The sequence below is a fragment of the Pan troglodytes genome, chromosome 15 (genome assembly GCF_028858775.2).
Source record: "Pan troglodytes isolate AG18354 chromosome 15, NHGRI_mPanTro3-v2.0_pri, whole genome shotgun sequence".
NCBI classification, from domain to species: Eukaryota; Metazoa; Chordata; class Mammalia; order Primates; family Hominidae; genus Pan; species Pan troglodytes.
Window position 1 is genome coordinate 100,299,107 of NC_072413.2, and position 22,029 is coordinate 100,321,135.

The 22,029-nt window shown below is 45.2% G+C and overlaps 1 protein-coding gene across 25 annotated transcripts in view; it reads right to left on the bottom strand.

Annotated features, from left to right (window-relative positions):
- Nucleotides 1-20,222, bottom strand: part of MOK (MOK protein kinase) — an 85,704-nt gene extending 65,482 nt beyond the window's left edge. For 8 of the 25 annotated variants that reach the window (XM_009428397.4, XM_016925785.3, XM_063792728.1 and 5 more), the window contains exon 1: nucleotides 19,961-20,163. In XM_009428397.4, coding sequence (XP_009426672.1) covers nucleotides 19,961-19,967 — 7 coding nt within the window. In that variant the 5' untranslated portion in view covers nucleotides 19,968-20,163. Of the gene's footprint in view, nucleotides 1-2,191; nucleotides 2,340-19,960 lie in introns of all 25 variants that reach the window. The other 17 variants (XM_054665727.2, XM_063792733.1, XM_063792731.1 and 14 more) reach the window with 11 other exon arrangements.
- Between the last annotated feature and the right edge of the window lie 1,807 nt (nucleotides 20,223-22,029).

The window sequence follows — 22,029 nt, forward strand, 5'->3', positions numbered from 1 at the left end:
ATGTGGGGTGCTGCTGTGAACAAAAGTCTAAAATATGTTAGTTTAGCTTATTGGTCAGGTGGCAAAATGCTAGAGAGCCTGGCATATCATGATGAAATATCGCCCACTTAAAGGAATGCCTGCACTCACTGCTGCTTTTCATGGACCCAGTGTCTGCTGAGCCTGCTGGCCTAAGGAAAGTGGTGGGAAGAGTCAGAATGATGGAGTATGCTAATTACTACTGACTGCCTTAGCAAGCTATTTCAAGACAAAAATAAGTACAGGCAAGAATGGCTATACCACTTTTCAAGCAGAAATGGAAGGAATAAGTAAAATCTAGAGAGCAAAAGTCTCACCAGTTGTAAAAGTTTCTACAGCCCAAATAACAGGAGAGTAAGACTGCAAAAACATTGGCAGAGAACAGTCTGTGAGCCTTCTCCATTGAACAAATGGCTCATCTTTGCAGCAGAGATCACAGGAAGGCTGTTACAATCTCTGGGCATTTGTTTCAGAAAGCTTCAAGGAAGCTCCTATAAATTGAGACCCAGAAGCATATGAGCGAGGCCACAAAGAAATAAGGCAGGCTTGGGGCCAGGCGCGGTGGCTCACGCCTGTAATCCCTGCACTTTAGGAGGCCAAGGCAGGCAGATCACCCACCTGAGGTCAGGAGTTCCAGACCAGCCTGGCCAACATGCCAAAACCCTGTCTCTACTAAAAATACAAAAAATTAGCCAGGCGTGGTGGTATGCACCTATAGTCCCGGCCACTTGGGAGGGTGGGGCAGGAGAATCCCTCGAACCCGGGAGGTGGAAGTTGCAGTGAGCCAAAATCACACCACTGCACTCCAGCCTGGGCTACAGAGTGAGATGCCATCTCAAAAAAAAAAAAAAAAATACGCAGGCTTGAGAACTAGATCTAGAAGAGAACCTTGGGTGTGGAACTGACCAGAAGCAAACAGACCAGAAATCTTTAAACATCACTTAGATTGTGGCAGAAATAAGCCTAGAGTAAAAGAGGCCTTCACTTCAGGCCCCAAACCTGCATCTGCACAAAGCAGATGGGGTCTTGCTATGTTGCCCAGGCTGGCCTCAAACTCCTGGGCTCAAGCCTAAACTTCTACCTCAGCCTCCCAAGTGGCTAGCATGAGCCACTGCACCCAATTCACAGGTTTTCAAAACTGCAGCGCTGAAGGTGGGCATCCTCTTCAGTATTCCTTTCCACATGCACATTTTGAATGCCTTGTCTGAATTCTGATTTGAACAAACCATCGGTAAAAAGGTACTCATTTTTCAGAAGTGATAACGGTTATGTCAAAACACAAAAAATGTCCTTATCTGTTAGCAAGAAATACAGAAGTATTTCCAGGTGAAAATGATACAATAATTGGGATTTACTTTAAAATATCCCTGGCCGGATGGTGGCTCACACCTGTAATCCCAGCACTTTGGGAGACCCAGGTCGGTGGATCACTTGAGGCCAGGAGTTCGAGACCAGTCTGGACAACATGGTGAAACCACGTCTCTACTAAAAATACAAAAATTAGCTGGGTGTGATGGTGCGCACCTGTAATCCCAGCTACTTGGGAGGCTGAGGTAGAAGAATTGCTCAAACCCGGAAGGCAGAGATTGCAGTGAGCCAAGATCTCACCACTGCACTCCAGCTTGGGGGACAAGAGCAAAACTCTGTCTCAAAAAATAAAATAAAATAAAATACCCCTGTACATTCCCATTCACTACTGCTGAAATTATAAACTGGCATAGTCTCTTTGGAGGGCAATTTGGCAGCACCTATTAAATCTTTAAGACGTGCATCCTCCGGCCGGGCGCGGTGGCTCACACCTGTAATCCCAGCACTTTGGGAGGCCAAGGTGAGGATCACTTGAGCCCAGGAGTTCAAGGCCAAGTTGAGCAACATAGACCCCGTCTCTACAAAAAATAATTAGCCAGACTCAATGGCGCACGCCTGTCATCCCAGCTACTCAGGAGGCTGAAGTGGGAGAATCATTTGAGCCCAGGAGTTTGAGGCTGCAGTGAGTAGGAATCGCACTACTATACACTAGCCTAGGCGACAGAGGGAGACCCTGTCTAAAAGAAAAAAAAAATAACTTGCTCAAGTACATATGACAGGAAGATTAATGATTGCACCATTAATCAATACAGTAAAGCTGATAACCCGAATGGCCCCCATAGGAAACTGGATTAATATGGTTTACCTGCATAATGGAATATACTGTAAATATTTAAAATAATGGGTGGCAGGTGCCTGTAGTCCCAGCTACTCGAGAGGCTGATGCAGGAGAATCACTTCAACCTGGGAAGTGGAGGTTGCAGTAAGCTGAGATTGCGCCACTCCACTCCAGCCTGGGCAACAAAGTGAGACTCCGTCTCAAAAATAATAATAATAATAATAATGTCCTTAAAAACTATACACACAGAATTAACAGTGGCTCTGTCTGAGGTTACAGGTGTCTCATTTTCTAAGTTAGATATTTTCCACAATGTTGTTTTTTGAAATAAGAGCATGATTTTCACTGTTTTATTTCAAAATAACAAAAACTAAATACTCCTCCCCCAGAAAAGATGGTGGTGGGGAAAAGGGTAAAATGCTGATCACTGCTGAAATTCAGTGATGGATTTATGAGGGTTCAGTGGGCGTGGTGGCTCACGCCTGTCATCCCAGCACTTTGGGAAGCCAAAGCAGGCAGATTACCTGAGGTCAGGAGTTCGAGACCAGCCTGGCCAACATGGCGAAAATCCATCTCTACCACAAATACAAAACTTGTCCAGGCACAGTGGCACATGCCTGTAATCCCAGCACTTTGGGAGGCCGAGACGGGCAGATCACAAGGTCAGGAGTTCAAGACCAGTCCAGCCTGACCAAGATGATGAAACCCCATTGTACTAAAAATATAAAAATTAGCTGAGCATGGCAGCGCTATATATCTGATAAGAAACTTATATCTAGAATATATAAATAAGTCTTATAACTCAATAATACAAAGACAATCCAACTAACAGGTGATCAAAAGATTTGACAGACATTTCTCCAAAGAAGACATAAAAATGACCAATAAGCTATGAAATGATGCTCAACATCATTAGTCATTAGGGAAAAGCAAGTTAAAACTATGATGAGATACCACTTCACACTCACTAGAATCAAAAAGATAGATAATAACAAGTGTTGGTGAGGATGTGGAGAAATTGGGACCCTCATACATTGCTGGCAGGAATGGAAAATGGTACAGACACTATGAAAAACAGTTTGGCCAGTTCTTTGAGACGTTAAACAGAGTTACCATATGACCCAGCAATTCCACCCCTACATATATGCCTAAGAGAAACAAAAACGTATGTCCAAACAAAAACCTGTAAGTGAATGTTCACAGTAGCATTATTCATAATATCCGAAAGGTGGAAAGCATCCAAATGTCCATCAGTAGATGAACGGATAAACAAAATGTGGTCTATCCATACAATGGAATATTATTCAGCCATGGAAAGGAATGAAGTACTGACACATGCTACAACATGGATGAACCTTGAGGACATTATGCTAAGTGAAAGAAATCAGGCACAAAATGCCACATATTATGTGATCCCACTTACATGAAATGTCCAGAATAAGCAAATCTATAGAGACAGGAAATAGATTTGTAATTGCCTAGGGCTGGTGGAATGTGGGATAAAGGAGTAACCACTCCTTATTTCTTTTGGGGTACAGGTTTCTTTTGGGGATGATGAAAATATTTTAACATTAGATTATAGTTATAGTTACACAACTCAGAAAATATACTTAAAACCACTGAGCAGTATACTTTAAATGAGTGAACGTTATAGTATGTATATTTCAATAACTCCATTAAAACAGACAACTCTGTGGTGTTGGAAATCAGAAAGTGGTTACCCTTGTGGGGTGAAGTGACCAGAATGGGCTGAAGGGGACACCCATGATACCAGTAACACTGTGCTTCTTGATCTGGAAGCAGGTTTCATGGGCGTGTTCACGTCACCAACTTGTATACTTAAATATAAGTGCAGCTTTGTTTTGTTTTGTTTTGTTTTGAGACAGGGTCTCACTCCGTTGCCCAGGCTGGAGTGCAGTGGTGCAACCTCGGCTCACTGCAACCTCCACCTCCCAGGCTCAAGCGATCATCCCACCTCAGCCTTCTGAGTAGCTGGGACTACAGGCACCCACCACCATGCCCAGCTAATTGTTTTGTATTTTTTGTAGAGACAGGATTTCGCCATGTTGCCCAGGCTGGTCTCAAACTCCTCAGCACAAGTGATCCGCCCGTCTTGGCCTCCCAAAGTGCTGGGATTACAGGCACGAGCCACTGCGCTTGGCCAATTTGTGCAGTTTTCTGTATTATGTTATACTCCAAAATAAAATCAGAAAAAAAAAACAGAGTTAGGAATAAGCAGAGAGTATAAGGAACAGAAATGATACACAGTAAAGAGTATATACAGGGAAAATCACAAAGAAACACAGACTGAGAAATCTCATTAATGGCAGAATATGCACGTCTAAAAATCCCTACTGCTGAGGTGCAAAACAATCTGCTTTCAATACTATTCTAGTTCCTAAGAGGGCCAATTCCCTCCTGCTCTCGGGTTTTCCTATTCTTAAGCTCCTGTTTTTTATTTTTATTTTATTTTATTTTATTTTGAGACAGAGTCTCAATGTGTTGCCCAAGTGATCTCGGCTCACTACAACCTCCATCTTCCAAGTTCAAGAGATTCTCGTGCCTCAGCCTCCCAAGTAGCTGGGATTACAGGTGTGTGCCACCATACCAAGCTAATTTTTGTATTTTTAGTAGAGATGGGGTTTCACCATGTTGGCCAGGCTGGTCTCGAACTCCTAACCTCAGGTAATCCACCCGCCTCAGCTTCCCACCCGCCTCACCCTCCCAAAGTGCTGGGATTATAGGCGTGAGCCACTGCACCCAGCCCTCAAGCTCCTTCTTTGTCAACAGTTATAATAACATGTCTCCATACTGTGAGGTGTAAGGAGACTTACTGGTCCTTACAATTGAAACTAAAACAATTCTCTTAATAAGAACTAAAGGATAAAGAACACTTCTTCAACAGTCTTCCTAACAAGGAGACTAGATTCTTTTTCTCCATGGTTAGCACGAGACATCCTCTTCTGGTTTCTCAAAACAGGTCTCCACCCTGTTTCCCAGGTGGCTTCCTTGTTCGAAATGAAAACCCTCTGGGAAGGGTTTGAGTATTACTTGGTCCTGGAAACTTACAAGAAGCAGGAGATAAAATGCATTACACTTAGAGAAACAAACAAACAAAAAGACCAGGTATGGTGGCTCACGCCTATAATCCCAGCACTTTGGAAGGCCGAGGTGGGCAGATCATCTGAGGTCGGGAGTTCAAGACCAGCCTGACCAACATGGAAAAACCCCATCTCTACTAAAAATACAAAATTAGCTGGGTGTGGTGGTGCATGCCTGTAATCCCAGCTACTCAGGAAGGCTGAGGCAGGAGAATCGCTTGAACCCGGGAGGAGGAGGTTGCGGTGAGCCGAGATCATGCCACTGCACTCCAGCCTGGCCAACAAGAGCAAAACTCAGTCTCAAAAAAAAAAAAGAGAGAAACAAAAAAAATAGTAAACACGAACAAAAAAGGCTTGGGGAATGGAACATTAACCATTCAATTTGTGTATAAGTAAATCGGTACATTAAAAGTCACAGCCTGAGACAGAGCCAAGTGTCACAACTGGTCTGTGTTACAAGCAAAAGAAAAGTGGCCTACTGCACCAGGAAGGGCTGCTCTCCATTACCACTTCCAGGAAAAACAACCTGAGGATGCTGAATCTCCAGACTAGCATTTTCCAAACTGAGTACTACAAAACACGAGGATCCCTGAACCCTAATGGGTATTCCACAAAAGAGGGTTCCATAAGCAAATAAATTTGGGAAATACAGAGTTAAATATGGCAAAATGTTTGCAGAATTCCTCAATGCCTTTCCCTGCATATGAGATGAGTCTCCAAATGGAGGTGGGGTATATGAGAGGGGTGTGAGATACAACCAGAGAACACCAGTTAACATCCCCCAGCACTGCTCTAGATCCCCAAACCGAAGATCTTCAAACTATGCTATTAGAATCCCTTTTATCCAAGTTTTCCCTGATTAAAAGAGGAACTAATCTAGCTCCCAGCAAGGCAGGGTTTCAGAACTATTCTGCTAGCTTTATTGTTCTCACTTGCCTTCTGGGAGAAACTGGCTAATGTTAAGGCAGGAGTGAGCCCCCCTGAGCCTTCAGGACAGAGCACGGTACCATATCCCTTCTGACAAAAAACCGGAAGCCATAACTTGCTTGACAACTATAGCTTAACTAAGTCCCAGAGCCTCTCTACAACTGGAAACCGAATTAAATTCCATTAAATCCTAAAACCCGGCAATAAAGATTCTTTGGTGCATCTCCAAGAAGCTTCTGCAAAAGAAATGGACCAAAATACAGGCCCTGGCCCTGACCACTAATTTGTACAGTTTAAAACCTCATTAAGTAATTTTGACAAGTTTCTTGAGGAGCCTCCAAACTTGAAACTTTGTGGGAAAATTCAACAGCCTAAACATCTTCTGCCCTCAAGCAGACCCTCATACTGACCTACCAGGCCCTGTTCGTACTAGTCAAGGGATAGCTGCTGCTTGCTAAAACACCACCAAAATTTACCCCTTCTCTTAAATGAATTAAACTGGAAAGCCCAGAAATTTCTCTACAAGAAGATCAATGTCTTCATTGTGCAGAAGAGCTCACACAGCAGGCCTGGGACTTCCCTCCTTAGAAAGGTCTGCTTGCAGCCAAGTGCAGTGGCTCACACCTGTAATCCCAGCACTTTGGGAGGCCAAGGTGGGCAGATCACCTGAGATCGGGAGTTTGAGACCAGCCTGGCCAACATGGTGAAACCCCATCTCTACTAAAAATACACAAAATTTTCCAGGCATGGTGGCCTGTGCCTGTAATCCCAGCTACTTGGGAGGCTGAGACAGAAGAACTGTCTGAACCTGGGAGGCAGAGGTTGCAGTGAGCCGAGATCACGCCACTGTACTGAAGCCTGGGCAACAGAGCAAAACTCTGTCTCAAAAAAAAAAACTAACAATAATAATAATAAAGACTTCTTAGCACCAGCTATATTCCACACACCACGCCATGCACTGTAGACACAAATATCATTAAGACGTAATCCCTAGTCTTGAGAATTTACAGTATGTCCCTATACCCCTAATTTTAGGTCCTTTCCTTATAAAAGAGGGAGGGAGGAAATGGAACATTTTTGTTTAGAAAATATCAATGGTCAAATTATGGAGTACATAGGCCGGGTACGGTGGCTCATGCCTGTAATCCCAGCACTTTGGGAGGCCGAGGCGGGTGGATCACAAGGTCAGGAGATCGAGACCATCCTGGCTAACACGGTGAAACCCCATCTCTACTAAAAATGTGAAAAATTAGCCGGGCATGGTGGCAGACAGCTGTAGTCCCAGCTACTCAGGAGGCTGAGGCAGGAGAATGGCGTGAACCCAGGAGGTGGAGCTTGCAGTGAGCCAAGATAGCGCCACTGCACTCTAGCCTGGGCAACAGAGCGAGACTCCATCTCAAAAAACAAAACAAACAAACAAAAACAAATTATGGAGTACATAGTGTGTAATACCAAATACATGGTGCTCTGGATTCCAATCTTCCAGGACTGGCCTGGGAAGCTTTCAAGCAGATGTCTTTCTTCCTTCTGTGTGCACCTTGTCCTCCTGTTACAGAACTGCTCATGCTCCTCTATGCACCTTCTCCTCATAAAGCCATAAACCCCTTAAAGAGAAAGTCCACAATCTGTTCTCTCTTGTGCCATTACACGTAGAGAAACAAAAACCAACAGGAAAAAAAAAAAAAGCTTGGGGAATTAAATATTATTTTAGTATTAAAACCATTCAATTTGTATATGAGTGAATCTGTACATTAACAGCCACATTGAGGCTGGGTGTGGTAGCTCATGCCTGTAATCCCAGCACTTTGTGAGGCTGAGGTGGGCAGATCACCTGAGGTCAGGGGTTCCAAACCAGCCTGGCCAACATAATGAAACCCCGTCTCTACTAAAAATACAAAAATTCGCCAGGAGGGTGGCGCACACCTGCAATCCCAGCTGCTAGCAAGGCTGAGGCATGAGAATCGCTTGAACCTGGGAGGCGGAGGTTGCAGTGAGCGGAGATTGTGCCACTGCACTCCAGCCTGGGCGACAGAGCTAGATTCCATCTCAAAAACAAAAAACAAACGAACAAACAAAAAACTTTATAAACAAAGATGGTATTCACAGTGTCACAAATGTAAGAATGCCAGAAACTTAAATATCCAGTATCAAAGAAATGTTCTAACAAGCTATGAAATAGCCACAGACTGAAATATTATGTAACCATTGATAACGATGCTTTCAAATAATATTTCATGACATGGGAAAATGTTCAGCCATAATTTCATGTTAAGTGAAAAAAAGGATGATAATGATCATACACACAACACATGCACAGCGAAAGACCGAATACAGCTGGGTGCGGTGGCTCACGCCTGTAATCCCAGCACTTTGGGAGGCTGAGGTGGGCGGATCACCTGAGGTCAGGAGTTCGAGACCAGCCTGACCACCATGGAGAAACCCCGTCTCTACTAAAAATACAAAATTAGCCAGGTGTGGTGGTGCATGCCTGTAATCCCAGCTACTCGGGAGGCTGAGGCAGGAGAATCACTTGAACCCGGGAGGCGGAGGTTGCGGTGAGCCAAGATCATAGCGCCATTGCACTCCAGCCTGGGCAACAAGAGCGAAACTCCATCACAAAAAAAAAAAAGAAAAGAAAAGAAAAGAAAAAAAAGAAAAAGACTGAATATAAATATGTAATTTTTTTAATGTATCTATGTCTGAGTGGGACTGAAGGTGATTTAAATTTTCTTCATTATAATTATCTACATTATTCAATGTTTGCAATGAATACACATTACTTTAAATGTGTGTAAAGGTGAACATTTCAAGAATTTTAAGAAATCAGTGAAAGTGTTGGCTAAGTGCCACGAAAAACATGAACTTAAAATGAACTGTCTTAAAACTACAATATCCTTTTAAAGGAAGACAGTCATAAAGATCACGGGAAGGGGCCAGGTGTGGTGGCTCATGCCTGTAATCCCAGCACTCTGGGAGGCTTAGGCAGGCGGATCGCCTGATCCCAGGAGTTTGAGACCAGCCTGGGTAACATGGTGAAATCTTGTCTCTACCAAAAATACAAAAAAATTAGCCAGGTGAGGCCGGGTGCGGTGGCTCATGCCTGTAATCCCAGCACTTTGGGAGGCCAAGGCAGGCGGATCACAAGGTCAGGAGATCAAGACCATCCTGGCTAACATGATGAAACCCCGTCTCTACTAAAAATACAAAAAATTAGCCAGGCGTGGTGGCGGGCACCTGTAGTCCCAGCTACTCGGGAGGCTGAGGCAAGAAAATGGCATGAACCCGGGAGGCGGAGCTGGCAGTGAGCCGAGATAGCGCCACTGCACTCCAGCCAGGGTGACAGAGCGAGACTCCGTCTCAAAAAAAAAAAAAAAAAAAAAATCAGCCAGGCATCATGATGCGTGCCTGTAGCCCCGGCTACTTGGGATGCTGAGATAGGAGAATCATCTGAGCCCGGGAAGTCAAGGCTGCAGTGAGCCATGATGGTGCCACTGTACTCCAGCCTGAGTGACAGACAGAGAAAGACCTTGTCTCAAAAAGAAAAAAAAAAAGAAAATCAAAGGAGGGATTGAAGGTCAATCACTGAAAGTCAAGCTGTGGACTAAGGAATTCAGATTTAAGAGAAGAGGGAATTTACATAATCAATTCCAATTTGTGTTTCATCACAGATAAATTAAGCAGACTTGCTTTAAAAAAAATAGGTCAACTGAACTGTAAAGTGGTTTCAGCACACAAATTCAGTGTGTGCCAATGTCCCAGGCTGGCTCTAAACCATCACAACCAGCAATAAATCGAACTTGCCGCACTGGAGGTGTCTGTTGGTAGATAAAGGGGTCACTTGTTTCCCTCATGGCTCTTCTAGTAGGCAGAAAGTATGGGGTAGAAAACAAGGATAAGAGGCAGGGATTAAAAAAGAAACCACCTCTATGAAAAAATTCCTGGGAAAAGTTCCTGTTCTCTCCAACAAGATCTGGCGTATTTTCATAGGCCTTCAAAATTAAACAAGAAACACTGAAATGCAGACAAAGCATGATACAAAGCTTGAAGGGAACAGAGCTATGATACTGTAAATGAACGTCATGCCCCACATTATTGGGAATAGAGTAAACAAGCACCAAAACAAAAAGAAAAACAGACTCAAGGACAAAGGGGTTAAAATAACAGAGCTGGATGAAAAAGGGAGAACAAGGGAGATAAATGAATACCTCTGTATTAAGATTCTATGCACATTTATTAAACCAAGGCTTGTTTGTTGAAGTGGAATTTAAGCCTTATTTAACAAGTGAAAATGAAGGTCAAATTCACTTTTTGTGAAATGCAAAACCTGTCACGTTCAAGTCCAAACATTTTTATTCATGTGCTGTTTATAAAGTTCTTAATCAGGGTGGATGACAGGCATCAGAGCTATGGGGCTTCACCAGTAGAGGGAGGAAAAGAATTGGGGGAGGTTAATTGCTGACTACAACTAGAGTATGCGAGGAAGAAGATTTCAGCTTCTTACTAATTTCCATTCTCTTCAAGAGATTAAACAGTTCAAACCAAATTACTAAAACAAGGTCAGGAAGCTTCAATGAAGAGGAGCGGTACACAATTAATTATTTGATATAGTGAGGAAAATTATGACCTGAATTACTAAACATTGTGAAAACACAAAAGAACACAAAACTATTCAAAAATTCTTAAAATTTTAAAATTGAAATTATACCTATTAACCCAGTAAGTCCACTGTTAATAAACTTGAAGAATTATTCAAAGATCTATGTTCTGGGCTGGGCGTGATGGCTCACATCTGTAATCCTAACACTTTGGGAGTGTAAGATGGGAGGATCACTTCAGATCCAGGAGTTCATGACCAGCCTGGTCAACATAGCAACACCTGGCCAGGCATGGTGGCTCATGCCTGTAATCCCAGCACTTTGGGAGACCAAGACAGGTCGATCACCTGAGGTCAGGAGTTCAAGACCAGCCTGGCCAATATGGTGAAACTGAGTCTCTACTAAAAATACAAAAATTAGCCAGGCATGGTGGTGCCTGCCTGTAATCTCAGCTACCTGGGAGGCTGAGGCAGGAGAATCGCTTGAACCCAGGAGGTGGAAAGTACAGTGAGCCAAAATCATGCCACTGCACTCCAGCCTGAGCAACAGACTGAGAGTACGTCTCAAAAAAAAAAAAAATAGCAAGATCTATTAAAAAAAAACAAACTATGTTCAAACATCTTCATAGATGCATCATCCTACAAGCTACAATACAACATATTTAATGTAATCCCATTTGATTTGGGGTAAGGAACAACCATATATTTATATGTATATACACACACATCAATATATAAACTTGTGTGTATATACACAAAAATATGCATAGAAAATGTATGAATGTCCATCTAAGACAATGTTAACCAGGATTTACTGTGGCAAATAGGGGAAGGTCCTGAGGCTAACTCAAAACCTTCTATGGTTTGGATTTATCACAAAGCCAGTATTAAGTTTACCTCATTTTGTTTTTATTTCAAGAGAAACAGTTGCTAGATAATGCATCTACTTATAAAAACAGAAAGTGGCCAGGCACAGCTGTAATTCCAACATATTGGGAGGCCGAGACAGGAGGACCACCAGATCCCAGGATTTTGAGACCAGTCTAGGCAACATGGTGAGACCCTCATCTCTAAAAAAAAATAATAATAAATAAGTAAAATAAAATGGCTCACACCTGTAATCCCATCACTTTGGGAGGCTGAGGCAGGCGGATCACAAGGTCAGGAGATCGAGACAAGCCTGGCCAATATGGTGAAACCCTGTCTCTACTAAAAATACAAAAATTACCCAGGCATGGTGGCGGACACTTGTAGTCCCATCTACTTGGGAGGCTGAGGTGGGAGAATACCTTGAACCCAGGAGGCAGAGGTTGCAGTGAGCTGAAATCACACCACTGCACTCCAGCCTGGGCAACACAGCAAGACTCTGTCTCAAAAAATAATAATAAATAAGCTGGGCACGGTGACTCACGCCTGTAATACCAGCACTTTGGGAGGCCGAGGCGGGCAGATCACGAGGTCAGGAGATCAAGACCATCCTGGCTAACACGGTGAAACCCCATCTCTACTAAAAGTATAAAAAAATTAGTGGGGTGTGGTGGCGGGCGCCTGTAGTCCCAGCTACTCTGGAGGCTGAGGCAGGAGAATGGCATGAACCCAGGAGGCGGAGCTCGCAGTGAGCCAAGATTACGTCACTGCACTCCAGCCTGGTCCACACTGCAAGACTCCGTCTCAAAAATAATAATAACAATAATAAATAAATAAACAAATAAAATAAAAACAAAAATTGATGCTCACAGAAGGAAATGAAAAGGATTATTTGAGGTACCTTTTTTGATTCCATGAAAATACTAGTGAGAGGTGATAGCGTGCTGGCAGCCCTTGCAGCCCTCGCTGGCTCTCGGCAGCTCCTTGGCCTCGGTGCCCACTCTGGCCATGCTTGAGGAGCCCTTCAGCCCGCCGCTGCACTGTGGGAGCCCCTCCCTGGGCTGGCCGGGGCCAGAGCCGGCTCCCTCAGCTTGCGGGGAGGTGTGGAGGAAGAGGCGCCGCGAGGTGTGGAGGGAGAGGTGCAGGCGGGAACCGGGGCTGCACATGACGCTTGCGGGCCAGCAGGAGTTCTGGGTGGGTGTGGGCTCAGCGGGCCCCGCACTAGGTGCCGCCAGCTGGTGCTGCTGGCCCCGGGCAGTGACGGGTTTAGCACCCAGGCCAGCAGCTGCTGAGGGTGCACCGGATACCCTGCAGTGCCGGCCCACCAGCCCTGCCTGTGCTCAAATTCTTTCCGGGCCTCAGCTGCTATCCACGGGGCAGGGCTCCGGACCTGCATCCCGCCATGCCTGAGCCTCCCAACCCCCGCTGTGGGCTCCTGTGCAGCCCGAGCCTCCCCGACGAGCACCGCCCCCTGCTCCAGGGTGCCCAGTCCCATCGACTGCCCAAGGGCTGAGGGGTGCAGGCACATGGTGCAGGACTGGCAGGCAGCTCCACCTGCAGCCCTGGTGTGGGATCCACTAGGTGAAGCCAGCTGGGCTCCTGAGTCTAGTGGGGACTTAGAGAACCTTTATGTCTAGCTAAGGGATTGTAAATACACCAATCAGCACTCTGTGTCTAGCTCAAGGTTTGTAAATGCACCAATCAGCACTCTGTATCTAGCTAATCTGGTGGGGACTTGCAGAACCTTTATGTCTAGCTAAGGGATTGTAAATACATCAATCAGCACTCTGTGTCTAGCACAAAGTTTGTAAACACACCAATCAGCACCCTGTATCTAGCTCAAGGTTTGTAAATGCACCAATCAGTGCTCTGTGTCTAGATGATCTCATGGGGACTTGGAGAACTTTTGTGTCTAGCTCAGGGATTGTAAACACACCAATCAGCACCCTGTCAAAACGGACCAATCAGCTCTCTGTAAAACAGACCAATTGGCTCTCTGTAAAATGGACCAATCAGCAGGATGTGGGTTGTGCCAGATAAGAGAATAAAAGCAGGCTGCCCAAGCCAGCAGTGGCAACCTGCTCCAGTCCCCTTCCACAACGTGGAAGCTTTTTTCTTTCACCCTTTAAAATAAATCTTGCTGCTGCTCACTCTTTGGGTCCAGGCTGCTTTTATGAGCTGAAACACACTGCAAAGGTGTGTGGCTTCTCTCCTGAGGCCAGCAAGACCACGAACCCACCAGGAGGAATGAACAACTCCAGATGCGCCGCCTTCAGAGCGATAACACTCGCCGCGAAGGTCTGCAGCTTCACTCCTGAAGGCAGTGAGACCACGAACCCACCGGAAAGAAGAAACTCTGAACACATCTGAACTTCAGAAGGAACAAACTCCAGACACACTGCTTTTAAGAACTGTAACACTCACCGCGAGGGTCCGAGGTTTCGTTCTTGAGGTCAGTGAGACCAAGAACCCACCAATGGCAGACACACTAGCATTTAAGAAAGACAAATTACTCAACTCTTTCTGTGGCGGAAAAAAAAAGAAGACAGCTTAAACCTCATTGTAATTACAACAGATGATTTTAAAAATTCTCTCTGGGCCGGATGCAGTGGATCACGCCTGTAATCCCAGCACTTTGGGAGGCCGAGGCGGGCAGATCACCTGAGGTCAGGAGTTCGAGATCAACCTGGCCAACATGGTGAAACCCCATCTTTACTAAAACTACAAAAATTAACCAGGTGTGGTGGTGTGCACCTATAATCCCAGCTACTCGGGAGGCTGATGCATGAGAATTGCTGGAACCCTGGAGGCAGAGGTTGCAGTGAGCCAAGATCATACCACTGCACTCCAGCCTGGGCAACAGAGTGAGACTAGCTACAAAAAAAAAAGAAAAATTCTCTCTGATACAATAGCAAACTGTTACCGTCTTCAGAGTGTGACTTCTCTGGGTTTTCGTTTTATTTTTTTGAAACAGGGTCTTCCTTTGACATCCAGGCTGGAGAGCAGTGGCGTGATCCCAGCTTACTACAGCCTCAAACTCCTGGGTTCAAGCAATGCTCCTGCCTCAGCCTCCCGAGTACCTGAGACCACAGGCATGCACTGCCATGCTTGGCGAATTTTTAAATTTAGTAGAGACAGAGTCTTGTCATGTTGCCCAGGCTGGTCTCAGACTCCTGGATTTAAGCAATCTCTTGCCTCAGCCTCTCGAAGTGCTGGGTTTACAGACATGAGCCACCATGCCTGGCCACTTTTCTCTTTTTATAGGTTTGTTTTGAATAATTCGTTAAAAAGTTGAGACAGGACCAGGCACAGTGGCTCATGCCTATAATACAGGAGTTCAAGACCAACCTGGGCAATATAGGGAGCCCCCCATCTCCAGTAAACAATTAAAAACTTAAGCCGGGGAGCCGGGCACAGTGGCTCATGCATGTAATCCCAGCACTTTGGGAGGCCAAGGCGGGCAGATTGCCTGAGGTCAGGAGTTCGAGACCAGCCTGGCCAGCATGGTGAAACCCGATCTCTACTAAAAATACAAAACTTAGCCAGGTATGTTGGCAGGTGCCTGTAATCCCAGCTATTTGGGAAGCTGAGGCAGAAGAATCACTTGAACCCAGGAGCTGGTTGCAGTGAGCTGAGATCGCGCCATTGGACTCCATCCTAGGCAACAGGGCAAAACTCTATCTCAAAAAAAAAAAAAAAGCCTGGGCTGGGCAACACAGCAAAACCCCATCTCCACCAAAAAAAAAAAAAAAAAAAAAATTAGCTGGGCGAGGAGGCACATGCCTGTGGTCCTAACTACTCAGGAGGCTGAGGTGGGAGGACTGCCTGAGCCCAGGAGATGGAGGCTGTCGTGAGCTGTGGCTACACCACAGCACTCCAGCCTGGGCAACAGACTCTATCTCAAACAAAAAAGACAGGAAAAGTGGTACTTCAACTAGACTAGATAAGGGGAAACTTTTCCAAGTAAGGATCTGACTGATGTTTTCATTCTTTCCTTTTTTATATCCCTGCCTTCCATCTGCTGAAATAGCAAATAATAATTCATTCACAATTTATCATGTATCAGACACTGTGCTATGAGCTTTATATAGATGATTTCACTTAATCTTTGAAACAATGCTATGTGATTGGTATTATCATCTCTGTTTAAAGATGAATGTGGGCTGGGCACACTGGCTCACACCTGTAATCTCAGCATTTTGGAAGGCCAAGGCAGGTGGATCACCTGAGGTCAGGAGTTCTTGACCAGCCTGAACAACATGGTGAAACCCCGTCTCTACTCAAAATACAAAAATTAGCCAGGTGTGGTGGTGCGCCTACAATCCCAGCTACTCAGGAGGCTGAGACAGGAGAATCGCTTGAACCCAGGAGGCAGAGGTTGCAGTGAGCCAAGATTGTGCCACTGTACGCATTCCAGCCTGGCCAACAGAGCGAGACTCCATCTCGAAATAAAAAAGAAACTTTTAAGATGACTTCAGCTCCAGCCACCATCTGAGTGCATGAGAGACTTCCAGTAAGACCTGCCTAGTTGAATCCAGGCAACCTGAAGAACCGCAAGAAGGACTGTTGTTCCTTTAAGCCACAAAATTGAAGTGATCTGTTACGCAGCAATAGATAACCGGAACAATGAAGAAAAGCAGTATAAGAAAAAGTAACATGCCTGAAGCTGCCATGCCCACCCGGTTCCAAAGCCCACGCTCTTATCAACTGCACTGTGTCACTCTTTGCTCTCTACTGTTGCAAAGGACGCCAAATAAAAAGAAGGACAGGAATACTCCACAGAATAACACACCCCTAAACACATGGGCATCACCTACAAAACAAGTACAAAAATATACCTAGAAAATCCTGACAGACCACTGTGATAATCTAGCATTCCCAGCCCCACTCTGACCCCAAGCTATGGATCCAGTTTCACCATTACTCACTTTTCCTGATCATTCTACTTCTATAACTCTGTCTCTGTGATTTCCAGTTCTGGAATATTCTCTCCATTGTTAACTATTTTTAAATCATTTATTTAATGATCAGGATGTAAACCAGGGGGATAAAAGGTTACAATAATTCTTAGAGTAGATTTTAAGGCAGAAGGAAGAAAGGGAGAATAAAGATGTCACCACTAAACCAAGTAACCGAAAACTACCAAAATGAACATCTAAAAGAACATACCAAACAATACTAAATATACTTTAAAAACAAAAGTTTACAAGAAGTAAATCATAAATGTACATTTTTTGTGTATTTTGTTTTGTTTTGATTTTTTTTTTCTTGTATTTTTTGGTTGAGATGGGGTTTCACCACATTGGCCAGGCTGGTCTCGAACTCCTGACCTCAAGTGATCAGCCAACCTCGGCGTCCCGAAGTGCTGGGATTACAGGCGTGAGCCACTGCACCCGCCCCATAAATGTAAATTTTATATGTATACACACATATGCTTTTTTTTTTTTTTTTGCTCTGTTGCCCAGGCTGGAGTGCAGTAGTGTGATCTCGGCTCACTGCAACCCGCCCCTCCCAGGTTCAAGCGATTCCCCTGCCTCAGCCTCCCAAGTAGCTGGGATTACAGGCACCTGCCACCACGCCTGACTAATTTTTGTATTTTTAGTAGAGACGGGGTTTCACCATGTTGACCAGGCTGGTCTCGAACTCCTGACCTCAAGTGATCCACCCACCTCAGCCTCTCAAAGTGCTGGGATTACAGGCGTGAGCCACTGCACCCAGCCCACAAATGTAAATTTTATATATATACGCATATACACATATTTATTTTCTTTTTTTTTTGAGACAGAGTCTCTTGCTTTGTTGCCCAGGCTGCAGTACAGTGGCCCGATCTCGGCTCACTGCAAGCTCTGCCTCCCAGGTCCATGCCATTCTCTTGCCTCAGCCTCCCGAGTAGCTGAGACTACAGGTGCCCGCCACCACGCCTGGCTAATTTTTTGTATTTTTAGTAGAGCCGGGGTTTCACCGTGTTAGCCAGGATGGTCTTGATCTCCTGAACTCGTGATCTGTCCGCCTCGGCCTCCCAAAGTGCTGGCATTACAGGTGTGAGCCACTGCGCCCAGGCAGCATATGTACATATTTCTATATAGGTATACACATGCAGTGCTAACATTAATCTTTTAAAAAGGGAGAAATACACATTTGTATATTTATATATAATATATATATAGAGAGAGAGTAAATTACTGAAAGTGATGCCTCTAGGTAGTGGGGTATGAAGAGTCTAAGAGGAAGGCCAGGCATGGTGGCTCGCGTCTGTAATTCCAACACTTTGGGAGGCTGAGGCGGGTGGATCGCTTGACATCAGGAGTTTGAGACCAGCCTGGCCAACATGTTGAAACCCCGTCTCTACCAAAAAATACAAGTTAGCTGGGCGTGGTGGTGCACACCTGTAATCTCAGCTACTTGGGAGGCTGAGGTGGGAGAATCACTTGAACCCAGGAGGCAGAGGTTGCAGTGAGCCAATATTGCACCACTGCACTCCAGCCAGGGTGACACAGAGAGACCCTGTCCAAAAAAAAAAAGAGTCTAAGAGAAAAAGAAGGTAGATAAATAAACCAAATGATCAAATCTAACTTCAGCAAAACTGCAACGAACTGACGTCAGGCACTCTGGAAGGGCCACACTGACAGAGACACAACGTTGCCTCTCACATATTCCTGGTAAAAACATTTAAGCTGAAGCTAATCATGAGGCGAAAATCAGACAAATCCAAATTGAGCGATATTCTGCAAAACACTGGGCTGGATTCTTTAAAAATGTCATTTGGCCTACAGAGGACAGCCAAATAAAAATGAAAATATCATTGTCATGAAAGACACAAAAGGCAGGGACACCATATTAAAAGAGACCAAAGAGATATGACAACAGAATACAATTGGTGATTCTTGATTGGATAGAAAAAATATAAACAACTATAACACATGTTATTGGGATAAATGGAAAAACTGAAATATGGACTGTATATCAGAGTATTGTATCATTGTTAAATTTTCTAAATGTGTTATTTGTAATATGATGATGTAGGAGAATGTCCTTGTTCTTGGCAGATAACTGCTGAAAGAAGTGGTGAATTATTAGTAGTCTACCACTAACTCTTGAAAGGTCCAGTGAAAATAAATACATAAATGGGAGAGAGAAAACACCAGAGCGAAAGCGAGCACACAAAAATAAGGCAAAATGGTGCAGCTAAGTGAAGGACGGGTTTATAAATATTCAATGTACTGCTCTTGCAACTTTCCTGTACATCTGAAAATTTTCAAAACAAACAGATGGGAAGAAAAAAATGAATATAGTACAAAATATGTGCAGTATCATAGTCTGCACTGTAAGTAAAAGTGTAAAGTCTTTTGTAGACCTTAGATTCTAACTACAGCTTTGTAGTGCATTAATGAAAAAGGTAAACATTAAACAATATCCAACAAAATAAAATAAAAATAAAAAATGCCTTGTAAAGGGTGAATGAGATGAATTATTTTAAATGTTATGCAATGTACACCATTGACAATTAGGATACAATGCAAATTTAACATTATAACTACTCATAATATTTTCACAGCAAAGGTCTGAATTTTTACTGCACCTCTGGTTCACAACCATAAACAATTATATCTGTACAGTAATAATAATTTTAAAAACATCATTCTAGCTGGTTGCACTTGGATTGTCAATAATCCACAAATCCTACTAAAGAAAATTTTTTACCCGTTACATTTTCTAGAATGACTATCTCATTTCCCAACTTTGAAGTAACAGCTTTTAACTAAAAGGTTGCTTCAAAATTACTATTAAAAAGTGGTTCCTATAAAACACTACTGCTTGACCCAAAAAATAAAATAAAGCACACAGCCCAGCTTTCCTCTCAATTGGTCACTAAACCAGTATCATGAAAAGGCAGGGAGCCACGCTGTAAGCGCTCCCCCGTTTTCTGCCGAATGTTCAGGAAAAGAGTGTCAGGTTCAAGCCAGCATTTAAAATAAAATAAAATGAATCACACTCAACTCCCTAAACTCCAATGTAAGAACCACGCACCTGCACCAAAATATGCCTGAGCGGGACTCGAGTCGGCTCTCCGAGACCCCAAAGTTCCCAACCTAGCCCCAACCCCTCGAGCTTCCCCCAGGGGCACCGGCTTCTCACAGCCGAGGGGGATTCGGGACCCACATGCGGAGCCTCCCGGGCCTGCCGAGCCACGGCAGAAGGCGACGACGCCCGGCCCCACAGGCCCCTCAAGCTCCTCAAGCTCCCCCAGTCCCTCCCTCCCCCGCCACTCGCTCTCCAGTCCCTGCCCCTTTCCCCGGCCCCACTCACTCTTCATCTTGGATGCGGAAGCCGGTGACAACCCCTTGCCGACACTGGACGGAAAAGAAAGAAGCAGGAAGGTTGTCCCCCTTCTTTCCACTTCCCTGAGGCGGGGTCCCGCACTAAGATCTCCGTGGTGGTCCCTCGAAGGAGAGCGTTAGGGATCCCGCCGCCATGTTGTGTCCCTGTCACCCTAGCAACCGTCAGGCCCTGAACGCCACGCGCTGTCGCCTGCGCATGCGCAAGATGCCCCGCTCGTGTACGCGTGCGCAGTGCAGCCCGTCCCCTCGGCCCGGTTGCTAAGCAGCCTCTCCTCCGTTTCCATGTAAATACTGTGCAAATCCCCGCCTTTGACACAGGCGACCTTCGCTCGGCTCGCTCTCCCTGCTGGCCTGGGAACTTAGCGATTTGGAACCCACTACGTGGACGATAGCCTTGAGCCTTAATTGGGCTTGGGAGCTTCTACACGAATTTTTTTTTTTTGAGACAGAGTGTCGCTCTGTTACCCAGGTTGGGGTGCAATGGCGTGATCTCGGTTCACTGCAACCTCCGCCTCCCGGCTTCAAGCGATTCTCCTGCCTCAGCCTCCCAAGTAGCTGGGATTACAGGCACCCACCACTACACCCGGCTAATGTTTTTGTATTTTTAGTAGAGACGGGGTTTCACCATGTTAGGCTGGTCTCGAACTCCTGACCTCAGGTGATCCGCCTGCCTCGGCCTCCCGAAGTGCTGGGATTACAGGCGTGAGCCACCACGCCCGGCCCAGTTTTTCTTTTTAATTCAACAAGCATTTGTTTTTGCCCCAGGAACTGTCGCAGGCATTGGGGATTAAAGGACAGTGTAGACGAGGTGACTGAGTTCTTGAAACTAACATTCTAGTGTAAAGATGAATGAATGTACACCGGAATGAACTATGTGCAGACACGGTGCCTAAGCAACACAGTGGCCTAGTTCTCTGGACCCTGACAAAACGATAAAATAACAACCATACTATGTATGGGTATAGTATTTTATGAAGCTCATTAGATTAGCCTCATAATTATTCCATGAGATCAAAACCCTGTTTTTTCCTCCTTCCATTTTTTTTCCTTTTACTAAAATACATCGTTTATTTTTAAAACAGATAAGTAGCCTTGCCAAAACAAAGCCTCAGAAAATTGGTTTAAGACTGAATTGGCCAGGTGTGGTGGCTCACACCTGTAATCCCAGCACTTTGGAAGGCCGAGGCAAGAGGATCACTTGAGGCCAGAAATTCAAGACCAGCCTGGGCAACATAGAGAAACCCCACTTCCCTACTTAAAAAAAAAAAAAAAAACTCCGGGCGTGGTGGCTCACGCCTGTAATCCCAGCACTTTGGGAGGCCAAGGCGGGCAGATCACGAGGTCAGGAAATCGAGACCATCCTGGCTAACACGGTGAAACCCCGTCTCTACTAAAAATACAAAAAAAATTAGCCGGACGTAGTGGCGGGCGCTATAGTTCCAGCTACTCCGGGGGCTGAGGCAGGAGAATGGCGTGAACCCTGGAGGCGGAGCTTGCAGTGAGCCGAGATTGCACCACCTGCACTCCAGCCTGGGCGACAGAGCAAGAGACTCAAAAAAAAAAAAAAAAAAAAAAAAAAAAAAGCCGGGCACGGTGGCACATGCCTGTAAACCCAGTTATTCAGGAGAATAAGGCGGAGGGATCCCTTGAGACCAGAGTTCTAGGCTCAGTGAGCTGTGACAGCACCACTGCCCTCTAGCCTGGGTGACAAAGCAAGACCTTGTCTCGAAAGAAAGAGAAAGCGGCCGGTCGCGGTGGCTCACACCTGCAATCCCAGCACGTTGGGAGGCCGAGGCAGGCAGATCACTTGAGTCCAGGAGTTCGAGACCAGCCTGGCCAACATGGGGGAAACCCCGTCTCTACTAAAAAAATACAAAACGGCTGGGCACAGTGGCTCATGCCTGTAATCCCAGCACTTTGGGAGGCCAAGGCGGGTGGATCCCCAGGTTAGGAGTTCAAGACTAGCCTGGCCAAGATGGTGAAACCCCATCTCTACTGAAAATAGAAAAATGAGCCGGGCGTGGTGGCAGGCACCTG